The sequence below is a fragment of the Henckelia pumila genome, chromosome 1, assembly GCF_033568475.1.
Source record: "Henckelia pumila isolate YLH828 chromosome 1, ASM3356847v2, whole genome shotgun sequence".
Classification (NCBI taxonomy): domain Eukaryota; kingdom Viridiplantae; phylum Streptophyta; class Magnoliopsida; order Lamiales; family Gesneriaceae; genus Henckelia; species Henckelia pumila.
In genome coordinates, this window is record NC_133120.1 from 135,812,834 (window position 1) to 135,838,223 (window position 25,390).

Below are 25,390 nucleotides of genomic sequence, written 5' to 3' on the forward strand. Positions count from 1 at the left end.
ATGTCAAGAATGATTTTCTAAATGGTAATCCAGAAGAAGAAGTCTACATGGACATTCCTCCAGGCTTTATGCCAGAAGCAATGAAGAATAAAGTGTGCAGGCTGGAGAAATCTTTGTACGGGCTGAAACAATCACCTAGAGCATGGTTTCATTGGTTTACAAATGTGCTGACTAACGATGAATATTTACAGTGTCAGTCCGATCATACCCTGTTTGTTAAAAAATCTGATGGAAAAGTTACAGTTCTCATTGTCTATTTTGGATGACATTGTACTTACTGGAAATCATGAGAGGAAAATAAATAGGATTAAAGGAGTCCTTTCAAAAGAATTTGAAATGAAGGACCTTGGACCTCTTAAGTATTTTCTAAGCATGGAAGTGGCCAAATCTTCACATGGGATTTCAGTTTCTCAGAGAAAGTATGTTCTAGATTTGTTGAAAGAAACAGGGATGTTAGGGTGCAAACCAAATGACACCCCAATGGATCCGAATGTCAAGATAGGAACAAACGAAGATCGTGCACCTACTGACAAAGACAGGTATAACGCTTGGTGGGCAAACTCATATACCTTTCTCATACCCGACCAGATATTGAATTTGCCGTGAGTGTGATTAGTCAACACATGAATAGTCCAACTGTGGAACACATGGAAGTAGTATATCGCATACTGAGATATCTAAACGGAACGCCTGACAAGGGATTACTCTTTAGAAAAACGACAGTCAGAAATGTCAAATCTTCAGTGATGCAGATTGGGTTGGTTGTCCGATTGACAGGCGATCTACTTCCGGGTACTGCTCTTTTGTGTGGGGAAATCTTGTGACTAGGAGGAGTAAGAAACAACTAGTTGTAGCATGCAGTAGTGCAGAAGCAGAATATCGTACTTTGTCCTATGGGAATTCTGAAGGGATGTGGATTAAAAGACTGCTCAACGAGTTGAGATTGGAAGATAATCATCCAATAGATATGATTTGTGATAATCAGGCCGCCATAAGAATAGCCAGAAACCCGGTCCACATGATAGAACCAAACATGTCGAAATAGACACACTTCATGATTGAGAAGATTGAGAAGAAAGTAATTCATCTTCAGTGCTCTTCCTCGACCTAACCTTTGAAGACTTGCAGTCCAAGCTGGGCATGACAAACATATACTACATAGCTTGAGGGGGAGTGTTGAATATTTTATTTCTTAATTTCTAGGATTCTCAATTTTGTATTATGGATATATTATCATGTTAAATTAGGAGTATATTATTTTCCACAATTTGGCATTAATTCAAACTTACAAATTAGGTTGTACTCTTCATTCTTGATTTAAGGAGAATACTATTTTTTCTCTGCAAATACTTTTTTTCTATATTTTCTACACAAAGAAAAGATGCTTGAAGGAGGACCGGTTGATAAGGGGAATTATCAACGTCTTGTTGGAAGACTCGTCTAACTTTCACATACAAGGCCAAATATCCAATTTGGAGACCGTTTGGTCAGCCAATACATGCATTCTCCATGTTAGGGACATCTTAATGTTGTGTACAACAATATAAAATACTTGAAGCAAGCACCAGGTAAGGGGTTGTTCTTTGCTAAGACCAATGATAGGAGTCAAAGGATTTATAGATGCGGATCGGGCTGGTTCCATTATGGCTAGGAGCAGTGCAGAAACAAAATAGAGGGTGTCATGTCTCACAGAATAAGTGAACTTATTTCGATTAAGAGAGTAATGGGAGAGTAATGGGAGAGTTAAAGATAGGATTTGAAAATCCCATGAAACTCTACTGTGATAACAAGTCTACCATCATGAAAGCTCGCAATCCAGTTCATCGTGATTGAACCAAACATATTGAAGTAGATCGACACTTAATCAAAGAAAAACTAGAGCAAGGTACAGTTGACATCAATTATGTTCCTACTTCTCAACAACGGGCAGATCTACTCAACAAAGGACTGACAGGACACATCCTTAAATTTCTTGCTCACAAGCTTGGCCTTGCAAACATTTATAGACCAGTTTGAGGGGGAAGGGTGAAATATTTTGCTTGGATAAGTTCAAATCTTATTTTATTTATGGATGATAGAATCTTTTCTATATTTGATAGGATTGTAAATATATATAGATTGATCCTTATACCCAAAATCACGGGATTTTGATTTGAATTCGGAAAGAATTAAAGAGGTTTGTACTCCAAGAATTATCCTACAAAACTAGTAAAACAATTTTTTTTTTCATATTCATATTTACTAACCATGTTAGTACAAAGGGCTTAAAAAAAGGTTGTACTCACAAGAGCTCGCCACCATCTTCGTTACAAATAACACATGCTTCTTCTCGACTATTTGTCTCCCTGTAGGGATTCCTGCTGCAACAAGGTTCAAAAGATTCCAAAGGAACAGCAGCTCCATGTTCACCTCCATCCTAAAGGCATTGCAAGAAAACAGAATAATCACAATTCACAATAAGGGAAGGCCACTCCTATCATTAAACATTCAGCTGAGTTCCATTAAATAACTATTGACAATCATAGAAACCGTAAAAAATAAACATCAATACCAACAAATCGCCAAATGCAGCACTTAAGTTAGAATGCAAGGAGAATAAAGGCAAGAAGAGCCCAAAGCTAAAAGTTACACCGACGCACGGGAATAGAAAGATAAGTTATACTTCATCATGTAAATGCAAAAGATAAATATGCATTTAAATTCCTAAAATATTATCAGAGGCCCATTCATGCAAGGGTGAATGAGTTTCCAAAATGAAGTTTCATAGTGTTCATATCACATTTATAAATTGCATTTCAAGGCTCCTCTATCTAATTGTCACAAGTATATAGTTTCTCATAAACAGGATGAAATGTGGAGGGTTCATCACATAATTTATGAAGCTCCCTATGTTTTTTCATATGCTCACTCCAACTTTGCCAAGCTAACAAAAATCCATGTGAGAGATCCAAGGTCTTCTCATCTTTTATTTTTCTCTCCATGCTCAAACACGGGATTCTTCTAATCAGTAGAAAATAGGAATAAAAAATATTGTACTTTTGTCTTAATATTATATTGATGTTTTATTCCTTGCGTATATCATCATTTAAATTAGATTAGATGATGATTAGCGTCCATAATTAAGAAAAGTAATTTAGATGGCGACTTTGTACATATTAGGGTTGTACACCAACATATGAAACATATTTTACACTTTATCAACTCTTATGCCTCATTTATCATTTTCAATCACTGCCTTCATGGTACCAGAGTCTAGGCTTTGAATACCCACTGCAAATTTTAAAAGAAAGGAAGCGAGCATGTAAGAGTTGAAGGTAGGCAAAAATAAAATGTCTTCACACGAGAGTATTGGGGCAAAAGCACCCACAGTGGATGCGTTGAATTTCACAAGTTTCAAAAGCTCTCCACCAAATTGACCATCCACAAATTGAATGGCAAAAATTATTTGGAGTGGGCTCGATCAATGAAACTCATGGTCAATGGCAAAGGGCGTTTAGGCCATATAATCAGAGAATCTGCAGAAGATCGAAAGCGGGTGATGTAGAAATCTGACGACACTATGATAAGTGCAAGGCAGATTTATTCGATGGAGTTGATGGAGAATCACACTGTCATTTGGTGGCATGAGAGCAGGTATGTAAGCCTAAAGCTCAAGGGGGTTTGGGAATAGGGAATATTTGTTTGAGTAATAGGGCTTTGCAGGGGAAATGGTGGTGGAGGTTTTCCGTTGAATGTGACGCTGTGGAAGAAAGCCACTACGAGCAAGTACGGGTTACAAGATAATGGTTGGAATGCTGGTTTGGCAAGGAATGTTACGTTTAGGAGCCCATGGAAGTTTATTTCTAGATCTTACCCGGATTTTCAATCTTTAGTGAAGACAGTGGTTAAAGGGGTACCAAAGTTAGGTTTTGGAAAGATGGTGGGGGTATTCTTCGTTTCGGGAGTTATTTCCATCCTTGTTTCGGATTTCTTCTGCACATAATATGCATATTTCTCATTTTGTGGCTCGTGACAATTCGTTGACTACCGTCCCCCATTCATGGGACTTACATTTTCGGATGGATTTGAGTTATCGGAAAATAGTTGAGTTAAGCGCTTTGTTAGGAGATTTATTGAGGATTAGATTGATTGATGGGGCTGACGATTTTAGAGTGTGGGGTGGGGATTCTTCGGTCTTTTCTCAGTCAAATCCTTTTTTGAGTCTTTCTTTCCAAATAGCGGTTCTCCTATGTTTTCCTTTTTTAACGTCATTTGGAAAGTTCCGATCCCAACAAAGATTCAAGTTTTCTCGTGGTCAGCAGTGTTGGGTAAATTGCCGACTTCGAATTTGATGCAGAGGCGATGACCTTCGTGTGGTTTGAGTCCAAATTGGTGTGTGCTATGTCGGAAAGAGACGGAAACTCAAGATCACATGTTTTTACATTGTCCTTTCACGTACGGATTGTGGGTTAGAGCTTTGAGGGAGATGAGGTAAGTTTGGGTAACACCAAGATCGTATTTATTCGCAACAAATCTTGGCTATCTTCTAGGCAAGAGGGGGAGAATTTTTTGAACGATAATGGTTCATAGCATTTGTTGGTCGGTGTGGTTGGAGAATGTTACGACCACAAATTAAGAACTCAATTTATATAGCAAAAGGAATAGAAATATTTTCCCAGAGCAAGCTCTGTAAACCCTAGCAGAAATGCTAGTATCCGTAGCAAAGGCTAGTTACAAAATAAGAGCAATAACTGAATGAGCAAAATAACTCTCTCCTCGTGCCTTTATCTATTGCCTTCTTTCTCAACTCTTCTAAGACATCTAGGCCCACCATCTAGACACTTCTAAGACATCTTGGGCTATTTGGATCTAAGCCCACTAATAACAGGTCCATAACAATACCGTCAGTCTTCGAAATCAGCCTTGTCCTCAAGGCTGAGTCTTGAAACCTGATCTACGAATCTTGCTTCCCTCCAGCCAACATCAAAGACAATAACCTCAAAACCAAGATTGAAGAACTCATTGTTAAATTCCTGCAACTTCGAGTAAAAATTACGAAGCTTGTTCTTCCAAAGACGTGCTTTGACGACAATAAAGCTGCTAGAGAAATCCCTCAACTTCACATTCTCTGAGTCTTGTATGGTCATTACACAAAAACCTTTACTCCACACCTCTCTTGTATTTGACTTCAAGACTAAAGAATTAACTTCTCTGAGTTCTCTTTGAATTCCGACAGCAGCTTTGAATCTAAAAAGAAATCCAGCAGACGACCATTCAGCCCTGAGTGATAGTTTCCTTTTATCAGCAGCTTCATTCCCTACACGTTTGACCCTTCGTGCTAAAATCTGCTCTGGCTCATGATCATTAGCCATATCAATCTCTAAATCTAAGGGTGATTCTTGCCCAAGCAGCCATCTAACTCTTATCTAGTGCACAATTGAAGTAGCCATCCCATCCAAACATAACTTCGAAGCAATTATTAGCATGAAATCCACCCCTTTCACGCTAAACACTCTTCTGTCCTCGTGATTGTACATGCGCCTATTTCGGTCTTGAATCCACCACAAATGCCACTCGTTGTAACTTGATACCTATCTCCTCTCACCAAACCCAAAAGTTGCTTCAGGAACATCAATTTGCAAACTCCTGCTCTTTGAACTCTCAATTTTTGTGCTGCCAACTCTTTGTCTCGTTCGGACAGGCCGTTCTTGAATAATAGTGGCAACACATCGGACTTTCTTCTTGATAATGGGGCAGCCACAAAAATTGTGGATCTTCTGCGAAAATTTACAGATTGTGAGAGAACTTCTTCAATCGCTTGACGCCAAGTCAAAGTGCGTCCCTCGTCACGCTTTAAATGCATATTGTCACTTACTTGGGCCCACCCGACATCCAATCTTCCAACCAGAACCCAGCTCCTTCTCGCGGATGTAGCAATTGCAAAACCTAGTTTTCTTTACCTTAGAAATTGATTCCTTAGCCCAATTAATTAAGGTTGGGCCATGGGCTCACTCCTCTCCTTTAGTCCCAGTCTCACCGATTAATCTCCAATTTCCAGATATTGAAATTGGACCGTGGGCCCAGTTCTTGCCCCAATTGTCAACTATGGATTGTAGGAAATAATAGCCCATGTAATATTCTTCCTCCACAGCCCACTGAGGAGACCCATCTCTTTCAATCCATCGTGAAACCCTTGCGTCATCGCAGAAGGAGAATCCCATGGATGCGTCACTTTATCCGGTGCTTTCTTTTTAACCAGCCGGAACCTGAACGTGTTGCCTTATCTGGAGCTTCCGTTTTAACCCATCGGAAGCAATTGATCGTGGGTTCCTTCTCACCGATGCATGTCTTTCGTATGGATCTGACAATATCCTTGGATTGTGTTCAAGGAATTGATCGGTCAAGCATTTCCATTTGATTGGATCTAATGCAACAGACTTACGTATATTCATTGTCCATAGAACCTGTTTTTTCTCATCTCTGCATCTAAGTTCCTCGGTTTTGTTTTCTTCTGCAACCGGCTCGAGGTCAGTGCATTCGACTACTCCTGCCACCTGCTGTGATCCCTTGTAGCCTTGCAACTGTTGTTTGATGAGCGAACTTTTCTCCTTGACCACTGGCTTGTTGGTTTTCTTTTCCACATTGTCGAGCATCTGGTTATCAAGCTTCTCTCCAACTTCTGCCTTTTTTCCCAGAATTAGCTGCTCCAGCCACCTTTTGAAGTCTACCAATTCATTCACTGAGTCCCCGATCGCTTTCACTGACTGGTCGATCGATTTCACTGACTGGTTCATTGAATTCACATTCTCTTGTAAGTTCAGCTTCATCGAGTTCATATCCTCTGCTAATTTCAGCACCCTTTTCCTCTAATGCATCAACCCTCACGTCAAAATCTGCGGTCGGCAGAGGTGTCAAAATGGGCTAGGCCCGTCGGGTTGGCCCGCCCCGCCATACAAAATAGGTGGGTTGGGTTGGTTTGGCAATTTCCCAACCCGCCTTAAAGGTGGGCCGACCCTCACCGCCCCGCCTAATGGTGGGTTGGGGTGGGTTGCGGGTTGGACCGCCAAAACCCGCCAAATTACACGTAAGTCCGTCGGGTTGGCCCGCCCCGCCACTTAAAATAGGTGGGTTGGGTTGGGGTTTTCCCAACCCGCCTTAAAGGTAGCCCGGCCCGCCCCGCCTAATGGTGGGTTACGACGGGTTGTGGGTCGGCCCGCCCCGCCAGGCCGTTTTGACACCTCTAGCGGTCGCCATCTTCTTCCCCACTAAAAAATCCGGCAGGTCGGACCAATTGTTCCGACCACAAATTAAGAACTCAATTTATATAGCAAAAGGAATAGAAATATTTTCCCACAGCAAGCTCTCTAAACCCTAGCAAAAATGCTAGTATCTCTGGCAAAGGCTAGTTACAAAATAAGAGCAATAACTGAACGAGCAAAATAACTCCCTCCTCGTGCCTTTATCTATTGCCTTCTTTCTCGACTCTTCTAAGACAAATAGGCAAACCGTCCAGACACTTCTAAGACATCTTGGGCTATTTGGATCTAAGCCCACTAATAACAGGTCCATAACAGAGAAGAATGGAAGAATCTTCGAAAATATTGAAGGAGTGTTGGGAAAAGATCAAGATTGTGGAGTAGATCTCTTAAAGAGTTTAAGAATGTTTCAATCTCATATTTATTAAAAATTGGACTTTTGTTTACTGTTGATTTGATTAGGGAGTCGGTATTTTCTTTTGTCATTCGCGGATCTCTTGTCCGCCTTTTGTAATTACATCTTTCAAGTATATAATATATTATCGTTTCTCATCAAAAAAAAAAAACTGGAAAACCTATCTATTTATACAACTGCACAAGTCTAGGAGGCAGTGCATGAGACCTATTCAGATTTAGAGAATTCTTCTCAAATCTATGAAATGAAGGCAAAGTTATGCAGTCTCGACAAGAAGACAAAAGTTTTATAAAATACTATAATAGCATGTTGGGTAGCATGGATTTGAATTGAATTTGGTGAGATTTGAATTGAATTTGGTGGTAATTCATGAGATTTCATTTAACTAAATGAATCCTTACAAAATAGGTAAGATTTCATGAGAGTTCATGGTATTTGAGTTTTAAAAACAATAAAATTATTTTTCGTATTAAATTTATATAAATTACGCATAAATTTTAAATCTTCTTTAAAAAGTTAACAAAATACCATTTTTCCAAAATCTATATTATCAATTCACGCGATTATATTTATAAAATATTTGAGAAAGCAAATAAAAAATATTTTAATATCTAAAAATTTCTATAAATTATGTCTTATTCTTTAAAATAAACTTCATTTTTTAATACTAAAACCTAATTTATCAAAATTTGGTACCTTATTTTTAATTTCATCGTGATAAACTTTATATTTTTCATTTCTTTAAAAAACTATTAAAAAAAATAATTTTAATCTTTTGTTCTAATAAAAGTTATGAGTATTTATATAAATATTATATTATATAATTAATAAAAAGATAATATAAATAATATTATTTTTTATTGTGAAATTTTATTCCAAATTATATTTTAAATTCTTGTCAAACACAAAAGTGGAATTTCATTCCATGGATTTAAAATCCAGTTCCAAATCCCATTTTTTATACATCCAAGCACACGGTAACGAAATGAAAGCCTTGTGGCAGGAATTGGACTTGTGGTATGATGATAAATGGGAATGCAAAAATGATAACATAAAGTATCATGAGCATATGGAAGGGACAGAGTATATGCATTTCTGGCAGTAATTAACTGAGAATTGGATGAAGTGAGGGGAAGGAAATTATGCAGAAAACTCTTGCCATCATTGAGTGAAGTGTTTGCGGAAATGAGAAAAGGAAGGTCGGAGGAAAATCATGTTAAATGAGAAGACAACAAAAAAATTCCAGAGTATTAAATATTAATAGACAACTCACTGTATATGATTTAAACTGTTCAGATGTAAAATTAGTCTCACCAGTAGATGCCACTAAATTCCTTATCTTGTTTTAACACAAATCACAAATGTCACCCATCTCAAAAAAGAGAATATTGCAGTGGCTCTAAGTAGATGCACCAACAGAAGACCAGCGAGGCAAAACATAGTACAAATACAAATTATAAAGCTTTAGCACCATTAGTAATTAAAGATAATTCAGCCAAAAACTCTACTTTCTGATGTCCTCATCATACTAGTGAATTTTCAAAAAACAAACGGATAAAGATGTATGTCAAAGAACCAAAACAGAAGTATTTGCAGTATAAACATTGTTATCATCCGACCACACGAGAACTTCAAAAGGACATATTGTTAAAAATGAATGTCACCAAAAAACAAATATTTCACTTTTAGCAAAGTTGTAGAGAGTTCAACTACACAATATCTGCAAAGTATATAATAGTTCAGCAATTAATATGAAGCAGCTTTTTTGTGGTTAATAAAGTCAAGTTGATTTTAGATAAGCCAGACATGATATATCACTTCACTGTGAGGGGGAAGGTTATTTAGCAATTTTCAACAGATTTTCAGATAGGGTGGGTGACTTCTAAGTCATTTTCATCCATTTAATGAACCTCTAAAGACGTAGCATAGATCAACCCATAATCAAGGAGCTCGTAGATGATAAATTGCTAGAGTTAAAGTTGGCATCCATTATTAAATCTCTCCATACTCAAAAAGGGGAGGGGTGTAAGATCCCTATCTCCTTAGGTGAACTCATTGAACAGTAGCCCCTGACTGGGAATGGTCCGGGTGGTAGGTCAGAAGCTTTTTACAGTTCCAAAGGGGTGAAGACTTGTCTGTATAATGCTCAATTGCCAACTGAAGTGGGATGACCACAACACAAAAATGGGACTAATTTTTTTTCTTTGTTATTGACATCCAGAAGAAGTATAATTCATAAGTAGTATATTCCATATTATTCATAAAACATGAGAAACCGACCTTAGAAGCACTAAAGTTACTTAGGCCATCATCTAATGTAGCAATGCAAGAGCAAAGCTCCTGTTCTGGTGAACCATAGCTTACCCTGCAGGAAATTCAAAAAACAATTCATCTCAGTAAAGCTAAAACTGTTCTGTTTCCTTTCTCATTCCTTTCTTTTCTTATTGAGAAGGGGTGGGGGAGCAAAACAAAATGCCATCTCCTGAGCTTGACGGGGCAAAAGTAAATATGCTCAAGTACAAATACACAGGTTTGGAACCAATCTAGCTAATCTAAACATCTCATTTCACACAAGATCAAAAAACTACTTAAACAAAGCACATCTGCTATGAAGAAGCCAGAATCGACAAGCGCATAGGCATCATCAGTACAACCTACAGCAGCATTGATACCCACATGCACTTGTGTCTGACAAACAATAAGAGACCGCCTGTTTATATCTACTTCATGTCATCCAAAAAGCATATGCAAATGGATCAAGCCACGGTTAGCCAATAACAGGCCATGCAAAGCCATAAATCCAATTTCTAGGTTAGAATAAAAGCTACAGATTCATGCACAGTAATTCGCAGCAGACTAACTTCTATAAGTGAAACTTAAGGAGTCCAATACCACAGACACAATCTCCAAACAAGTTTCTTCACCAGATATAAAAAAATACGTGATGATTCTCCTTACAGAAACAAGTAACCATCATCAGAAGCATATGCAGCATGCATCAGTGTTTCCCTCAGTCAGCGCTTGCCTCACTTCTATTGACTTGAAGAATTATAAAACAGAAAGTGACCATAGCAATGGCCAAAAAAGCATCTTAGCATTACCGTTCGGCGTTCAAGCCCAAAAGGAATATTCCCAAGTTCATTTCAACAAATTGCATGAGATACTTTTGAGATTTTCAACGACAGAGCTTCTAGCCTGGCAATAGGAACTAAAGGAAGCCAGAGCAGTAAATTGCACAGAAAAAACAAATTGAATATCCAGAAAACTTAACTGAAAGGTAACACGATACCAAATGCAAAAGCATTCATGAGCAAATATAACTATTCAAAAAAACGATGAACGCCCCTGGTTCACTAATGATTTTCCACATGGTACAGGGTAAACTTACCTTTTCTTTTTATTGCAAGGCACACAAGTCCCCAATAGCCTGGAGGTTTCCCATTTAGTGGATGCTGAAGGAACGATCTCTGAAACTGCCACGAAACAACATTACGATGTCACTAGTAAAATCTAAATTTATAAGGACTGCGAGCATAACTTTCATTTCTAAACATATTTCACCACTTTCTGTACTTATAGCACAATACTGTGAACTCTCCGAGCAAAATGAACCTCGTAGCGCCGGAGAATTTGTATTTGTAGAGGTCAAACAATTTGTAGGCAACTTTTCAGAGTCATCATAGGTTTCTCTGGCGCTTGAGTTACTCTTATTGTCTTTTAAACCATCGCCATGGCAAAGTTCTGGAACCTCATCCACAACATGATCAATATGGCAAGAATCACTACCAGCATCAATACCCAGTGTTTCTACATCAAATCCTCTTAAATTACAAATTGACTTATGAAGATCTCCATCAGAAGCTCTATCAAGACTTTCATCTCCCAATCTTCCCACAACCATTTTCCTGAACTCATCACTAGTATCTTCTCCATTCCTCATTGGCTCACAACCACTTTCTCTGCTCTTATCATTGCATAAGTAAGATGTATTATCTTGTCCTTCCACCTCCCTATCAACATCTAAGCAAATAAAGTCAGCAACATTAACAAAAATCAGTGCACAGAGCAACATTTCACAGTAATAGGTCATACTTAGAAACGACAAGCAATTAGTGAACCAAAATAAACCAAAACAAGAGGTGAAAGAAAACACCCTTGTTAAGAGCACTCAAGAATTAACAACTCCATCTAGTAAGAATAGTACCGGTAGCAGATGAGACAAGTTAATATAGAAAGACAAATGTACCTGGAAAAACTACCTTAATCTGCTGTCTTTTAAACAGAGATTTGAAAGAGCGGGCATCCATATTTTTTCGTCTCACACCAACAGACTCAAGAGCAGATTCAGTTTTCTCAGTGTCCACCAGGACCTGTATCAAGCTCTCTCTATCTTTCTTCCTACTCAAATTTGAAAGACTAAATTCTTTTACAGATTGCTTGGAATTGGAAGAAATTGACATGCTTTTCTTGTTCCTGTCAGATCTTCTCAGAGGACTTGGTGTACTTTCTTTCTCAAGTTTTTGGGATTTGTTTGTTATCCGTGGCGTTGAAGGTGACACTGATTTATCAAGACTTGTGGACTTCTGTTCACTTTGAGAGTTTTGGGTCATGTCTCTAGACAATGATGTTTCCCTAGATGTCTTCATCACACCTGAAACACCAGTTTCTCTTAAACTATATCTTGAAGAGCCTTTTCCATAACTAATTTCTTTCTTCCCCGAATCGCCATTCACCTCTTTATTTTTTTGAGACGAAAAAGTCCTACTCACCATCCTCCTTTGCTGCAAGCAATCCACGAAAATTTAAATCATAACTTTTGGATATCAGCGCAAAAAAAAATACAGAAGAGGTGGAAGAAAAAGAACACTGAATCATATAAAAATGGCCAATCTCCGTCCAAAGCGCGATGCTTCTAAAGTCTAAATTTCTATTTCCTAAGTCTTTTCACCAACTCACCAACTACAACATAACGATCCATAACAACATGCATTCATCTTCAACATAAGAAAAACCCATCCTAAAAATCTTACATCCCTGTGTTACATATTTAGAACAGTAAATATATAGTTACCATGAACATGCAACGCCAGAATAATTAATAGACAAAAATAAGTGGAACACGTCACACACATATATTCCGTGAACGGAACTCAATTTGAGTCAACCTAGAGGATAACGTTTGCCAGTTAAAATTAAGTTTCCCTGTATTCTGCATTCATAGGTTTAAAAATAAAGATCCACAATTTTCCAATTCGCACAAGCAATCCGATTCCTTCGGTTTCTCAGATGCAATTACTTTGATCATATCAATCAATTAGGGATTCGCAGAGAAGAAGAACCTTTAAATTGACTGGAAAGGTTCCACGACATCAAGCAGCAACCGGCACAACAGGGGTTTGCATTTTTAGCGCAGTGTCCTTGTTTGTTTACAATTCTTTTAATAGCGGGGAATTGGGATGGACGGACCCAAATTGTCTCTATATTTGACACAATTCTTTAGGGTGCCTCAGCGAAGAGGAGAATTCGATAGACGGATTTGGGGAGGAAGGAGGCGTCCAATTATATATCCTAGCTACACACGCGCATACGTTGTGTGAAACATAATGTATAGACAATAAAGTGTAGTTGGAAAACACACGTTGCATGTGAAATATATAATGTATAGAGTAGTTGGAAAAAGTGGAGAGAACATAAGTTTAGGATGAGAAATTGGATTTAAAATGGGTCATGTAAATTAACATATCGTAGTTCAATTATTTTTATCAATAAATAAAATTGAAAGGTATTTTAGTTACACATATAAATTACCAAATCAGTTACTATAAGGGGTTGAGGCTTTATTAAATGGTAAGATATACATATATTTTTTATTTTTATATTTATATATATATAAATATATATGTATATAATCATTCATATATTATATTATATTAGATTATATTATATTATATTATATTAAAGAAATGTTAAAGAAATATATATATACATATATATATAATATAAATATATGTGTGTATATTTATTCATATATTTATTATATTAAAATATAATGTTAATTCTAATTTTTTTTAATGATGGTAGTTGGATGAAACATAGAAAATTATTAGTATAAAGCTAACGTTATTTTGTTGAATAATGATGTCGCGATAAATTTTATATATATATATATATATATATATATATATCTTTTTTTTTAGAGGAATATATATATATCTTATATTATGTTTAGTTTGTTAATTTTTTTATCTTTCATACTTTTCTTATTGTTTTTTATAAAAATTTGGTGAATACGCATAGTTTTATCAAAATAATCAAATTTTAAAAAATGCAATTGTATGTGGTAATAGGATATTTGGGTGGGGTATGGGTATCCATCCTCCGATGGATACAGGGATGGGGATGAAAGTTGAATATCCGATGGAAATGGGTATGGGTATGGGATAGATAAAATAAATAGGGATGGAGACGGAAGTATGATATCCTATCCGAACCCGACCCATTATCATCCCTAGGGTGGCTGCCACGTGAGATACACAAAACTTAAAAAGGTTGCGTGTATTGCAGCATGTAGGTTATGTAATTAGACATGTAGCTGACGTCCATGTCGGGCATACTTTATAATAAAAAAAATTAGTTTGTATTTGTTCACGGGTGCAATGCAGCAACGATTGACACGCACTCGCACGTGGGCCCACGCGCATTTAAGTTTTTTTAAAAAAATGAGATGTAAAGATGAATTCAAATATGTGTTAGCCAGAAATCCAATCCTCAATTTTATTGAAATGTGTACAGTGATATATAAGATAAAATACATGTTTTAAAATTAATTTAATAGAACTATTTTTAAAAAAATATCATCTATAAATAAGGCATTAATTTGATTTTACAAATCATTCCACATTTATCTACAAAACCATCGTAGTTCATTTTATTGTATAAATCAAGTGGGTGATCAATTTAGTGGTTCATTCAACAATAATTTGGGTTTTTCAAATACAGAAGGAAATTCGAACTCTCAAAATTCTCAATCTCGTTCTCCTCTCAATCTTCATACTTCTGAATTTCCTTATTCAACTTATTTTTTAAAAAATATTTTTACTGGTTCGAATGTTGTTCCCAACTTTCAGTTTTTCACCCAATGTTCCCGAGCGATTATTATACTTCATGGAGTCGTCCTTATTGATACCACACAACACGATTCTCATGTATTCTCACATCCACCACCGTGGAACATCGTACCAAGTGAATCTCAAAACGTTGGTTTCGGAGGATCTGTTGATAGAGAGCCAAAAACACCAATTTCAAGGTTCGGCTCTCAAATTCAACCATATTCGACGCAACCTAGGATAGAAAATATGAATCTCAAGGATGATGATGAGTGTGAGAAAGAAAAAAAATGTTTTTCGTAATAAATCTAAGGTGATATGGTCAGCCGATGAGGATAAATCTCTTGCAAGAGTCTGGGGTACTACTACCAACAACACAAAAGTTGGTAATGCACAAAAAATTAAATATTTTTGGTAAAATACCGTCACATATTATAATGACAATCAGCATGTGGGAACTCCAATGAGAGAATGAAATGCGATAAAGTCGCACTACTATCGGATCATGACTCATGTTGATTTCGGGATGGTACAATAATTTTCTTTAACTATTGGGCTAGTGGTCAAAGTGAAGCTGATGTTTTAGCTGTTGCACATGATATATGAAAAATGCACACAAGAATAAAGGATTCAAGTATGAACACCTGTGAAAGATTGTAATGGAGTGCGAGAAATGAGCTTCTCAATCACTTGATCATCACACTAACAAGAAGTCGAGGACTTTTGAGTCAGGGACACGTACTTCCTCAACCAATTCCGATACTGATGACGTATTTGAAATTTACTCACGTTCAATAGAGCAACTGTCACGCCCCGAGATCGAGACGTGTCACCGGCGTTGTTTCAAATTCTCAAAAATTATAAAACAACTAGCCTCGTAGTACAATATAAACCAAACCAGTCTATTATCATAAATAAATTCCAAAACATTGTCTTTACAACTCGATAAATCCAAAATAACGAAACAAATGTGGAAGCGTCTAAAAACTTAATAACAAAATATTAATGCAAAAATCTCAATAATAAAAATAGCGAAATTTAGTTTTAATATTCCTCTATCACCATCCCCAAAACATATCTTGTTCACGATCGTCTAAATCATCATCTTCATCATCTGGAAGGGGAAAAGTAAGGGGTGAGTATTTTGGAAAACACTCAGCAAGTGGGGGTCGATCGATCATACCAAAATATATACATATATATATTTATTTCAAAAACTTATGGATTAATTTAAATCATAAACATTTCATATCATGTCTCAACATAACATAACATAAATAGCATCATAACATTTTTGACATGACATAATATAATCTTTGACAAGACACTGAAATTTCTCTCATTAATCGTGGCTAACTGATCAGTCCCCTATATGTAATCCCTCTAAGGGGTGAGGTCATAGAACGGTTATTATACCCACCGTATCAGGGCCATAATATAACATGGTTCGGAAATTACCTTTCCACTCCTAATTCGATTCATAACAGTGTCAAAACATATTTTCAGCAAAACATCATCATGAACAATATCAAATAACAAAATTCCAACGATTAACATGAGCGATCAAATTTTTAAATCATACATAATAATTTTAAAACATAAGCCCACTTACCAAAAAATTATTTGTGCAAATATCAGGTGGAGATTGATCGATAATTTAGAAGCAAATCCCTCAAAAATTCATATTTGAATTTCTGAAAATTCGACCGATCTCTAAGCAATCTTTCTCCACAAAATCCTAATCCACTAATCTTAGAGATTAGGGACAAAATGACAGATTAGTTAACTTAATTAGTATACTAAATCTTCGAAATTGGCAAGGGAAAAGGACAAAGGCTGACATACCTCTCAAGCCTAAAAAAAAAAACAAAGTGCTTTCCCAATTCCTATGACTCCACGTAACCAAGAAGAAAAGGTGGTCCAATCTCTCAAGTCTTCTTTCTCCTCCAAATATTTAGCCTTATCCTTCGAAATCAAGGAAAGAATAAGTAGAAATATTGAGCCACCATTTTCGAAACTAGACAGAGAAGAGAATCACCTTACCGACTCGAGTCGTTCCAGATGTGTATCAACTTCGGCAATTGTAGAACCTTGAAAACTCAGCAGCTATGACGTTCGAAATTTCCAGCAACTACGGCGTTCGACTTCGAGCAGTCTTGATGTGAAATTGTTCAGCAGCTATGGCTCGAGGACTTTCAGTCGCGGGCTAAAATTTTGAGAGATTGTGGGAGGTTTTTTTTTCGGGAGGTGAATTGCCGAGAGAAAAAGTGCTGAAGGGAGTCGGTTCTTGCACTTAAATAGGAGGCTCAATTTCGACCTTAATTCCGAGTCTTGAGGGAGAGAAAATTTTGCTTCCATAAACTTTGATTCGGTTGTTGCCAATACAAGATTTCTTCCATCACCGAGTAATCACAAAAAAAAAAAAAAAAGATGTCGGATTTCATGTAGAGAGTTTATTCCTTATTGAATAAACTTGGGGCCAAAGTTTTGGGTTTTACAGCAACAAAGGGCCAAAATACATAACAAAGGCAAGGTTACAGATGGTGGCGAACTCACGGCAAAATGAGAACAAATGCATGAATATCAAAGGGAAAAATTGGCGATTAATGAATCTGAAATAAAAAATAATAATAATAAGGAAGCTGAGACTAAGAAGAAGGAAGCCAAGATGATGCAAAAAGAAACCAAATTAGAGAAAAAATATTATGTTTTACTAATGACGGATATTAGTGGAATGGTAGAGGCCCAGCTTAATTGGCAAAAAAAATAATTTAATCAAATTATAAGAGACGTGGCCTATATTAGGTGTATCGTTTGTATGTTTATTTATTTAAAATTTATGTTGGTCTTTGTTCGTTGTATAATTTTTTGTTTGTTTTTTTAAATTTATGTTGGTCTTTGTCGGTTGTGTACGCATGCAAAGATAAGTCTTATGTTGTTTTTATTATCACTTATTAGTATTTTAATTATGTTGTATGTTATTTTTGTTATATCATTGTAAGACTTTAAATCTTATTTTTAAAATTTTGTTATACATTATAAATAAAATTACAAAAATTTTATTTTGATAAAAATAAAATTATAAAAAATATATATATTTTTGGACCATATTAAGAGATCATGGTCTGAGTAAAGAAACCAGATAAATCTTCATGTGTTTCATGTCGAAACACTTCTTCAGTCGGATTTTGATTTTGATTTTGATTTTGATTCTGATTCTGATTCTGATTCTGATTCTGTCTCTCCATCCGACTCTTCTAGACTCAAGAATTCTTCTTCTTCAAATATACTTTCGTTTGAGGGAATATCCTCAAACTGATATAATTGAATTAAATCTTGGTAATAAATTGCTTCTTCAATATCTAGAGTAGATTCAAACACTTTATTCCCTTTCTCCCATTTTATGGACAATCGGTCGAAATGTGACCTCTTGCTCCACAAGTCCATAAATTTCAATCTTTAAAACTTTCATTAGCTCTGGTATGAGTTTTTCTGAATGTTTTCCTTGTTGGGTGTTCTTTCTGTGCTTTGAGATGAGTTTAATGCTTGGAACGACATCCTACTTCTCGATGATCCACTTCTTTGTCCAGATTTGTAAGATCTGTATTTCTATCTAGATCATTGTTCTTTTTTTCAAGAACTTCTTCCACCTTTTCCTCTTTTTGTATACGGATGGGATCTATAGCTCTTCCTTGTCCGCCTCTATGGGTTACTTTCAATAAGTGTTGGAAGATCATTTTTCTTTATAGAATAAATGAGAACGTCTGTTAATACTCCTTAGTATTTTTTAGTTCTTGTGTAAGGCTGTCATATGGCACCATTCTTTCAATTTTTCTTTAAGAAAAAAGGCTATCCAGGCTAGAGTATCCGGATTGCTTGGGACATACTCATTCATTAGCATTTCTCTCCGGAGACTTGGGATTTTGGCCGAAAAAAAGTTGTATTGTTGCACTTTCTTCGACCCCTGAATTCCATATATTTAGTGAATAGCATAATGTATTATATACCAGACAGATGTCATGCGGATTTCAATGAGCGTTTCTTGTAATATAAGACAACAATTTTTAAAAAACTGTTGTCTTTGGTTTAAAAAAAACTCTCAAAGACAATTGTTTTCGTTAAAACTGTTGTTAAAAGGTAAAAGACAACAGTTTGTCCTTAAAAATGTTGTATTTTTAGTGTTGTTCATTCAGGATTTTCTTGTAGTGGCATCACAAAGGGTGTGATGCTTGTAATGAAAGGATTCAGGAATAATGGTCTGTATGTGCTGGAAGGCTAATCATGTGTTGAAAGCGGTGCTCTAAATGCACAAGAAAATCAGGACAAAACCAAGTTGTGGCATATCAGGCTAGGACATAACAGTGAAAGAGGAATGATTGAGCTGGACAAACAAGGGGCTTTTGGTAAGGACCATATAAGTAAGCTGGATTTCTATGAACATTGTGTGCTAGGGAAAAAAAACTAGAGTCAAGTTTAAAAGGGTTGAGCATAGGACTAAAGATACATTAAATTACATACACTCTGATGTATGGGGGCCTGCTCGAACTCGGACACACGGTGGCTCTAGATACTTTATTACCTTCATAGATGATTATTCCAGGAAGGTGTGGTTGTAAACAATGAAGCACAAGAATGAAGGCTTAAAAAGTTCATTGATTGGAAAACATTAATTGAAAACCAGACGAGCAAGAAGATTAAGAGGCTGAGGACTGATAATGGTTTGGATTATCTCAATTAAGAATTCACTGACTTGTGCAAAAGGGCAGGTATAGCAAGACACTTTACTGTCAGACACACTCCAAAACAAAATGGACTTGCTGAAAGGATGAATAGGACTATATTAGAGAGGGTGAGATGTACGCTCTCGAATGCCAAACTTGGTACAAGTTTCTGGGGAGAAGCTGCCTCTACAACATGTTATTTGATCAATAGATGTCCTTCAGCTGCCTTGGATTTTAAAACGCCTATTGAGGTATGGTCAGGGAAACCAGCATATTACCAAACACTTAGAGCCTTTGGTTGCACATCTTATATACATATAAGTGAAGGTAAGCTCTCACCAAGAGCAAAGAAGTCTATATTCCTTAGATATCCAGAAGGAACCAAAGGATACAGAGTTTGGGTTTCTGAAAATGGACATGGGAAGGCAATGATCAATAGGGACATCGCTTTCAATGAAGATGACATGTTAAATAACACACATCTGGAAGGAAGGACAGTTCTAGATGATGATTCCAGCAGAGATGATCATATTTTGGTGGAGTCACATGAAGGAGATTATTTTGAACATAATGCACAGTTTCGAAGCTCAGAAGATGAAGGAGTTCATAAATCACATGATGACTCTGAATTGAAAGATTATAACCTTGTAAAAGACAAAGCAAGGAGAAATATCAAACCACCTAAAAGATATGGATATGCATACTTGATATTATATGCATTAAGTGTAACGGCCAGAAATTCGCCATGTAAATCCGCATGCATAACTAGGAGATTTAATGATTTTAATATAAAGTGAAAATGTGTTAAATTGTTTTATGAGTTATTATGTGAATTATGTGATTTATTTGTATGTTTTAAATATTTTTTTCGGCATTTAAATCTGTATGATGTGATTTATGAATTTATTTGAGAAAGTTTGTTTAATGATCGCGTAGGCGGGACCGTGGACGGACGAGATGTTTATTTTCACCCAAAATATTTTATGAGATTTTTAGGAGTCTTAAAATATTATTTTAAGGTATAATTTGAAGAAAATTATGGTATTTATATATATGTATATTTATATGTCCGTTTTTACCCAAAATAAGTCATTTTAATGACTTTTATTAAGCTTTAAAAATCCCATTAATTATAATTTTGGGATTTAAGGTTAAATATCATATTTATATTGTATTTAACATTTTTAAAATTCTATATGTTTAGAGTATATATCTATCCTAATTAATTATTAGTTAAATTATGCTAAATTATGTCCTAAAACCCTACCCTATTCACGTTTCTCTCTACCTAACCGCCTCCACCTTCTTCCTTTTCCTCTCCCACGTTTTTTACAGCAGAATCACTAGCCTCCATAGACGATTTTTCAAGGTTTTTAAATTAGTTTGAAGATCCGTTCGTCCCGGAAAGCCGTACGTGCGATTTAGACGTCGTTTCTTGCAAATATTCATCAAGGCACGTTTGAATCCCTTATTGAACACCATTTAAGTTATATTATTCTGATTTTAGCATGAAAATTGTGATCTTGCATGAGGTTTGTGGTTTTAATGAAGAACATTCATGAGCATGCATAGAACCTACGTTTTTAAGGGTTATGAATCAATTTTCTCATGTTTTTCTGTCATGGATTATTCTAGCTTGCTGACCAATGGGTTGAGGATTGATATAGGGTCCCTAGGGTCGTGGTTGGATGATGGTTCAGTGGCTTTACTCATTGGTTTGGGCTAGGTTCATGTTGGACGAGGGTTTAGATGCAAACTGAGCGGTTTGCGTGTGAGGGCTCGTTCTTGGTCCATAGGACGAGTTTTAGGTTTGTTCTAGTTGAGTTATAACCCCAAGACCTTTGGAAAGGTTTTCCAGGTGGTTCTCTGGCCGGTGGTGGCCAGATATTAGCGGCCGAACAGCCGGAAGTCGGCGGTCGCGTTCTGCACGTACAGCAGCAGAGGGGCTCTGTTGTTTTGCTTCGTTCTCCTTCTTTAGGGCTTGGTTTAAGGTCAAATTTGTTGTTTTAGAACCGTCTTGGTGTTGGCTAAGTATGGAAGGTGGTTTCACGTCCAAAGGTGGCCTGAGCAGGCGGAACATTCAGATTTTCTGAAGCCGCTCAGGGCTGCCTTGAGTTGGGCTTAGGGAGAGGTAAGCTAGGGTTGTGTCTGGTCTTTTGGCAGGCCGGGCTCGGCTTTTCGGGTCCGGATCTGATCTAAAATATAATGGGCCAAGTTAGTTTGGTCCGGGTCTGGGTTATATTAGTTGGGCTCGGGTATTTTTATTTTAAATTAAATAAGTGATTAAGTTAATAATTAATGGGTTTGTGCTTGACTTAGTTAATTAATTAGACTAATTTAATATTAAGTATGGGCTTAAATAATTAATGAAGTGAGCCCAATAATTTGTTATGGGCCACGTGATCCATGAGAATTATTGGGCAAGTTGTGTCGGGTTTAGTAATTTTAACGGTCTAATCCCTAGGATAATGAACTAGTTAATAATTTATTGGATTAATTTTAAGTTAAATAGTTTAATGGGATTAATTAATATTTTAAATGAGCCCATTAGTTTGCCATGGACTTGGGGTCCATGAGAATTAATGGGTCAGGTCATGTTGGGCTTAAGGCTTATTGGGCCAGTCTAGAAATTTTTGAGTTTAAGTCAAGTGGTCAGCAGCTCGAACAAGTCTTTGGAAAAATAAATGTCCGTAAATATATATTTAATTCATGCATGGATTTTTATTAGATATATAAGTATTATTTTTTAAAAAATAAATTAAATATATATTTACGGGCGAATTTTCATGAAAATAAAGAAATAAGTGAGAATTTTCAAGTTCATGCATCATGTAAATATTTTTATGATAATTTTAAATTCATGTTAAGAAAAATAAATTTTTTATGGAAGTTGAAGTGAAGGTGGAAAGTGATGTGGTTGGAGTCCGAGATACCTGAGCCCGGTGACCTTCCTAATGATGTTTATGTATGATGAGCTTATGGATCCAGCTGAGAGGGCTGGTGAAGTGGCAGCACAGAGGTAGAAACCCCACCGCCGCGTACGTTGGTTTAAGATTGATCAATTGCTTAGTATGAGGCCATCGACATGGATACGACCTGTTAAAGAAACTAAGAAATCATGATAAGTTATTTTATGAGATTTATTAAGTATGATGATATATGTTTAGCATGATGATAAAGCAGTATAATTATTTATTTCATGTTTATATGCATATAATTTTAAGATCATGCACGTATAGTTGTATTCACATATTTTATATGATGTGTGCTTGTGTGTGGTTTCATTTTGTTATGTAAGGATAGAACGTGCTGAGCCTCTAGGCTCACTAGATTTAAATAGTGCAAGTGAGCAGAATGTTAGTGAGGATAATGTGTTCCCGACTGGCGGCGAGGTCGTATGAGTTTCCAGGAGGCTAGAACCCGTGACCATCGCTCAATTATGATATTTATGTTGAGATTTAAAAGACGTATTTCCGCACACGTTTCATTATTTTAGATTTTTGAGAGTATGCTTGGATTTTAGATTTAATTAATTATTTTCTAAGTTTGCATGGATTTTGTGTATAATTATTATTTAGGAATTTTATTATGGAATTTTTTATAAATTTATTATCTAGTAATTAATTTTAAGTATTAAATTGCATGCGCGTACTTCTATTGTACTTATTGTGTCTATGTATATTAAATTAAGGAAAGTTATTTTTAATTATGATATATATATGTATGGGCATATATATTTTTATATCATTAAATTATAGTTAGAGAGTTAAAAAAAAATTCAGTAGAAGTTCTAAGATGTTGTGTGTCAGAAACCTTGAATTTGGATGAACCAAATAGTTGTAGAGAAGCTATCAGCTGTCAACACAAAGAAAGGTGGAAAAAAGCTATGCTTGAAGAGATTAGTTCACTCAAAAGGAATGACACATGGAAATTGGTGGAGCTACCTAAGAACAAAAAGGTATTAGAAAGCAAACAGATATTCAAGATCAAAGAAGGTATCCCAGGAACTGAAAATACCTGGTTCAAGGCTAGATTGGTAGCCATAGGATTTACACAAAGAGAGGGCATAGATTACAATGAGGTCTTTTCACCTGTTTTTAAGCATACATCCATAAGAATCCCATTGGCCTTGACAACAAGCATGAATTTGGAATTAGAGCAGATGGATGTCAAAACAGATTTTCTACATGGCAATCTAGATGAGATTATTTCATGAGCCAGCCCGAAGGGTATGAGGAACCAGGCCAAGAAGAAAAAGTATGCTTGTTACAGAAATAACTATATGGTTTCAAACAATCCTCAAGACCGTGGTACAAGATTTTTGAAAGCTTCATGATCTGCAATTCATTTGAGAGAAGCAAATATGATAGTTGTGTGTACCATAAATCGAATTCTGCTGGTTACACCATCTACCTTTTACTCTATGTTGATGACATGCTAATAGCATGCGAGCGTATGAAAGAGATTGTTAAGCTTAAGGACAAGCCCAAAGCAGAATTTGAGATAAAGAATCTTAGTCCAGCAAAGAGGATACTTGGTATGCAAATCATGCGGGACAGAAGTAAGAAGCTGGTGTATATTTCTCAAGCAGACTACCTGAAAAGAGTTGTGACTAAGTTTGGGATGAATGAGTCTAAAGATGTTTTGACACTTTTGGCTGCACACTTCAGGTTATCTATAGATCAGTGACCTAAAGAGCAGTCCTATATGGAAGGTGTACCATATTTAAGTGCCACAGGGAGTTTAATGTATTCTATTGTCTGTACTAGACCGGATATAACATATGCCATTATCCTGGTAAGCAGGTTTAGGAGCAAACCAAGAAGAGCTCATTGGACTGCTGTGAAGTGGATTTTGAGATACATCAAAGGAAGTATGTTCATTGGATTGATACATGACAATTTGCAGAAGACCGAGAATGGGTTAGTTGGTTATGTTGATACTGACTATGTAGGTGATACTGACAGAGGAATATCAATAAGTGGTTACACATTTATTTTCAATGGATGTGTAGTAAGCTGGAAAGCAACATTACAAGCCATAGTGGCCTTATCCACCATAGAGGCTGAATATGTTGCAGTTATTGAAGCAGCAAGGAAGGCATTTGGCTCAAAGGTATTTTGACAGAACTCATGAGAGAAAAGGTTACAGTTAAGGTCTATACAGATAGCCAAAGTGCCCTGCACTTAACCAAGAATCCTATGCATCATGAAAGAACTAAGCACATTGATATCAGATTGCATTTCATAAGGGATTTGGTGGAGCAGGGAGAGATTGATATGAAAAAGATATCAACTGAGCATAACCCTGCTGACATGCTCACTAAACCCGTTCCATCTCTGAAGTTCCAACATTGCCTTAATCAGATAAATGTTGGAGAAATTAAGGTTGCTCCTTAGCTGATGTTGGCTTGCCCGAGGTTCATAGAAAAATTCAAGGTAGAGATTTGTGAAGTTTGATTACCTATTTTCACTGATAGATGATTGGTTGATGGTTAGAGGCACACATCTAGCTCAAGATTGAACCACAGAGGATCACAACTCAAGTTACTAATCTGATAGTCTCGTGAATCGGTTATTGGTGGTTATAAAGGCTGCATGCATCGATATGCATTGGGGTAACGAACTTCCACATTCAAGTAGATGAAGATCTCAACAGCAGCTGGTGTGAGAGTGAGAAGTATGGTGTGAGTTTTTGTAACTTTTGCTTAGTGTTCTTGATTGATCTGGATGATCGATTGTTGTAAGCATTTCATTGTAAAACTCGAACCACGATTACTTTCATTCGGTGATAGTGATATTGAGCCTTGGGCAAGGCAAGTGGATGTAGGATTATTTTCGATCCGAACCACTATAATTATTGGGTGTTCTTCCTGCTGATTCTTGGTCATTCTCATCTGATTTTGCTCCATAT

General features: G+C 36.3%; 2 protein-coding genes and 1 long non-coding RNA gene across 11 annotated transcripts in view; 1 reads left to right on the forward strand and 2 right to left on the reverse strand.

Annotated features, from left to right (window-relative positions):
* Nucleotides 1-13,247, reverse strand: part of LOC140888080 (uncharacterized) — a 55,048-nt gene extending 41,801 nt beyond the window's left edge. For 2 of the 9 annotated variants that reach the window (XM_073295759.1, XM_073295767.1), the window contains exons 1-6: nucleotides 12,990-13,246; nucleotides 11,897-12,431; nucleotides 11,212-11,670; nucleotides 11,039-11,123; nucleotides 9,931-10,015; nucleotides 2,286-2,416 (exon numbers count right to left, since the gene is read on the reverse strand). In XM_073295759.1, coding sequence (XP_073151860.1) covers nucleotides 2,286-2,416; nucleotides 9,931-10,015; nucleotides 11,039-11,123; nucleotides 11,212-11,670; nucleotides 11,897-12,422 — 1,286 coding nt within the window. In that variant the 5' untranslated portion in view covers nucleotides 12,423-12,431; nucleotides 12,990-13,246. Of the gene's footprint in view, nucleotides 1-2,285; nucleotides 2,417-9,930; nucleotides 10,016-10,751; nucleotides 11,008-11,038; nucleotides 11,124-11,211; nucleotides 11,671-11,896; nucleotides 12,432-12,989 lie in introns of those variants that run through there. The other 7 variants (XM_073295763.1, XM_073295764.1, XM_073295776.1 and 4 more) reach the window with 7 other exon arrangements.
* Nucleotides 13,248-16,384: 3,137 nt separating this feature from the next.
* Nucleotides 16,385-17,469, reverse strand: LOC140876358 (uncharacterized). The gene is made up of 3 exons (XR_012148774.1): nucleotides 16,800-17,469; nucleotides 16,602-16,721; nucleotides 16,385-16,507 (listed from the first exon to the last, which is right to left on the reverse strand). It is a non-coding gene; the product is annotated as an uncharacterized lncRNA (long non-coding RNA).
* Nucleotides 17,470-23,809: 6,340 nt separating this feature from the next.
* LOC140874058 (uncharacterized) overlaps nucleotides 23,810-25,390 on the forward strand; it is a 40,092-nt gene continuing 38,511 nt past the window's right edge. Inside the window, exons 1-2 of the mRNA XM_073277334.1 lie at nucleotides 23,810-24,147; nucleotides 24,247-24,592. Of these exons, the coding sequence (XP_073133435.1) occupies nucleotides 23,810-24,147; nucleotides 24,247-24,592 (684 nt within the window). The remainder of the gene's footprint in view (nucleotides 24,148-24,246; nucleotides 24,593-25,390) is intronic.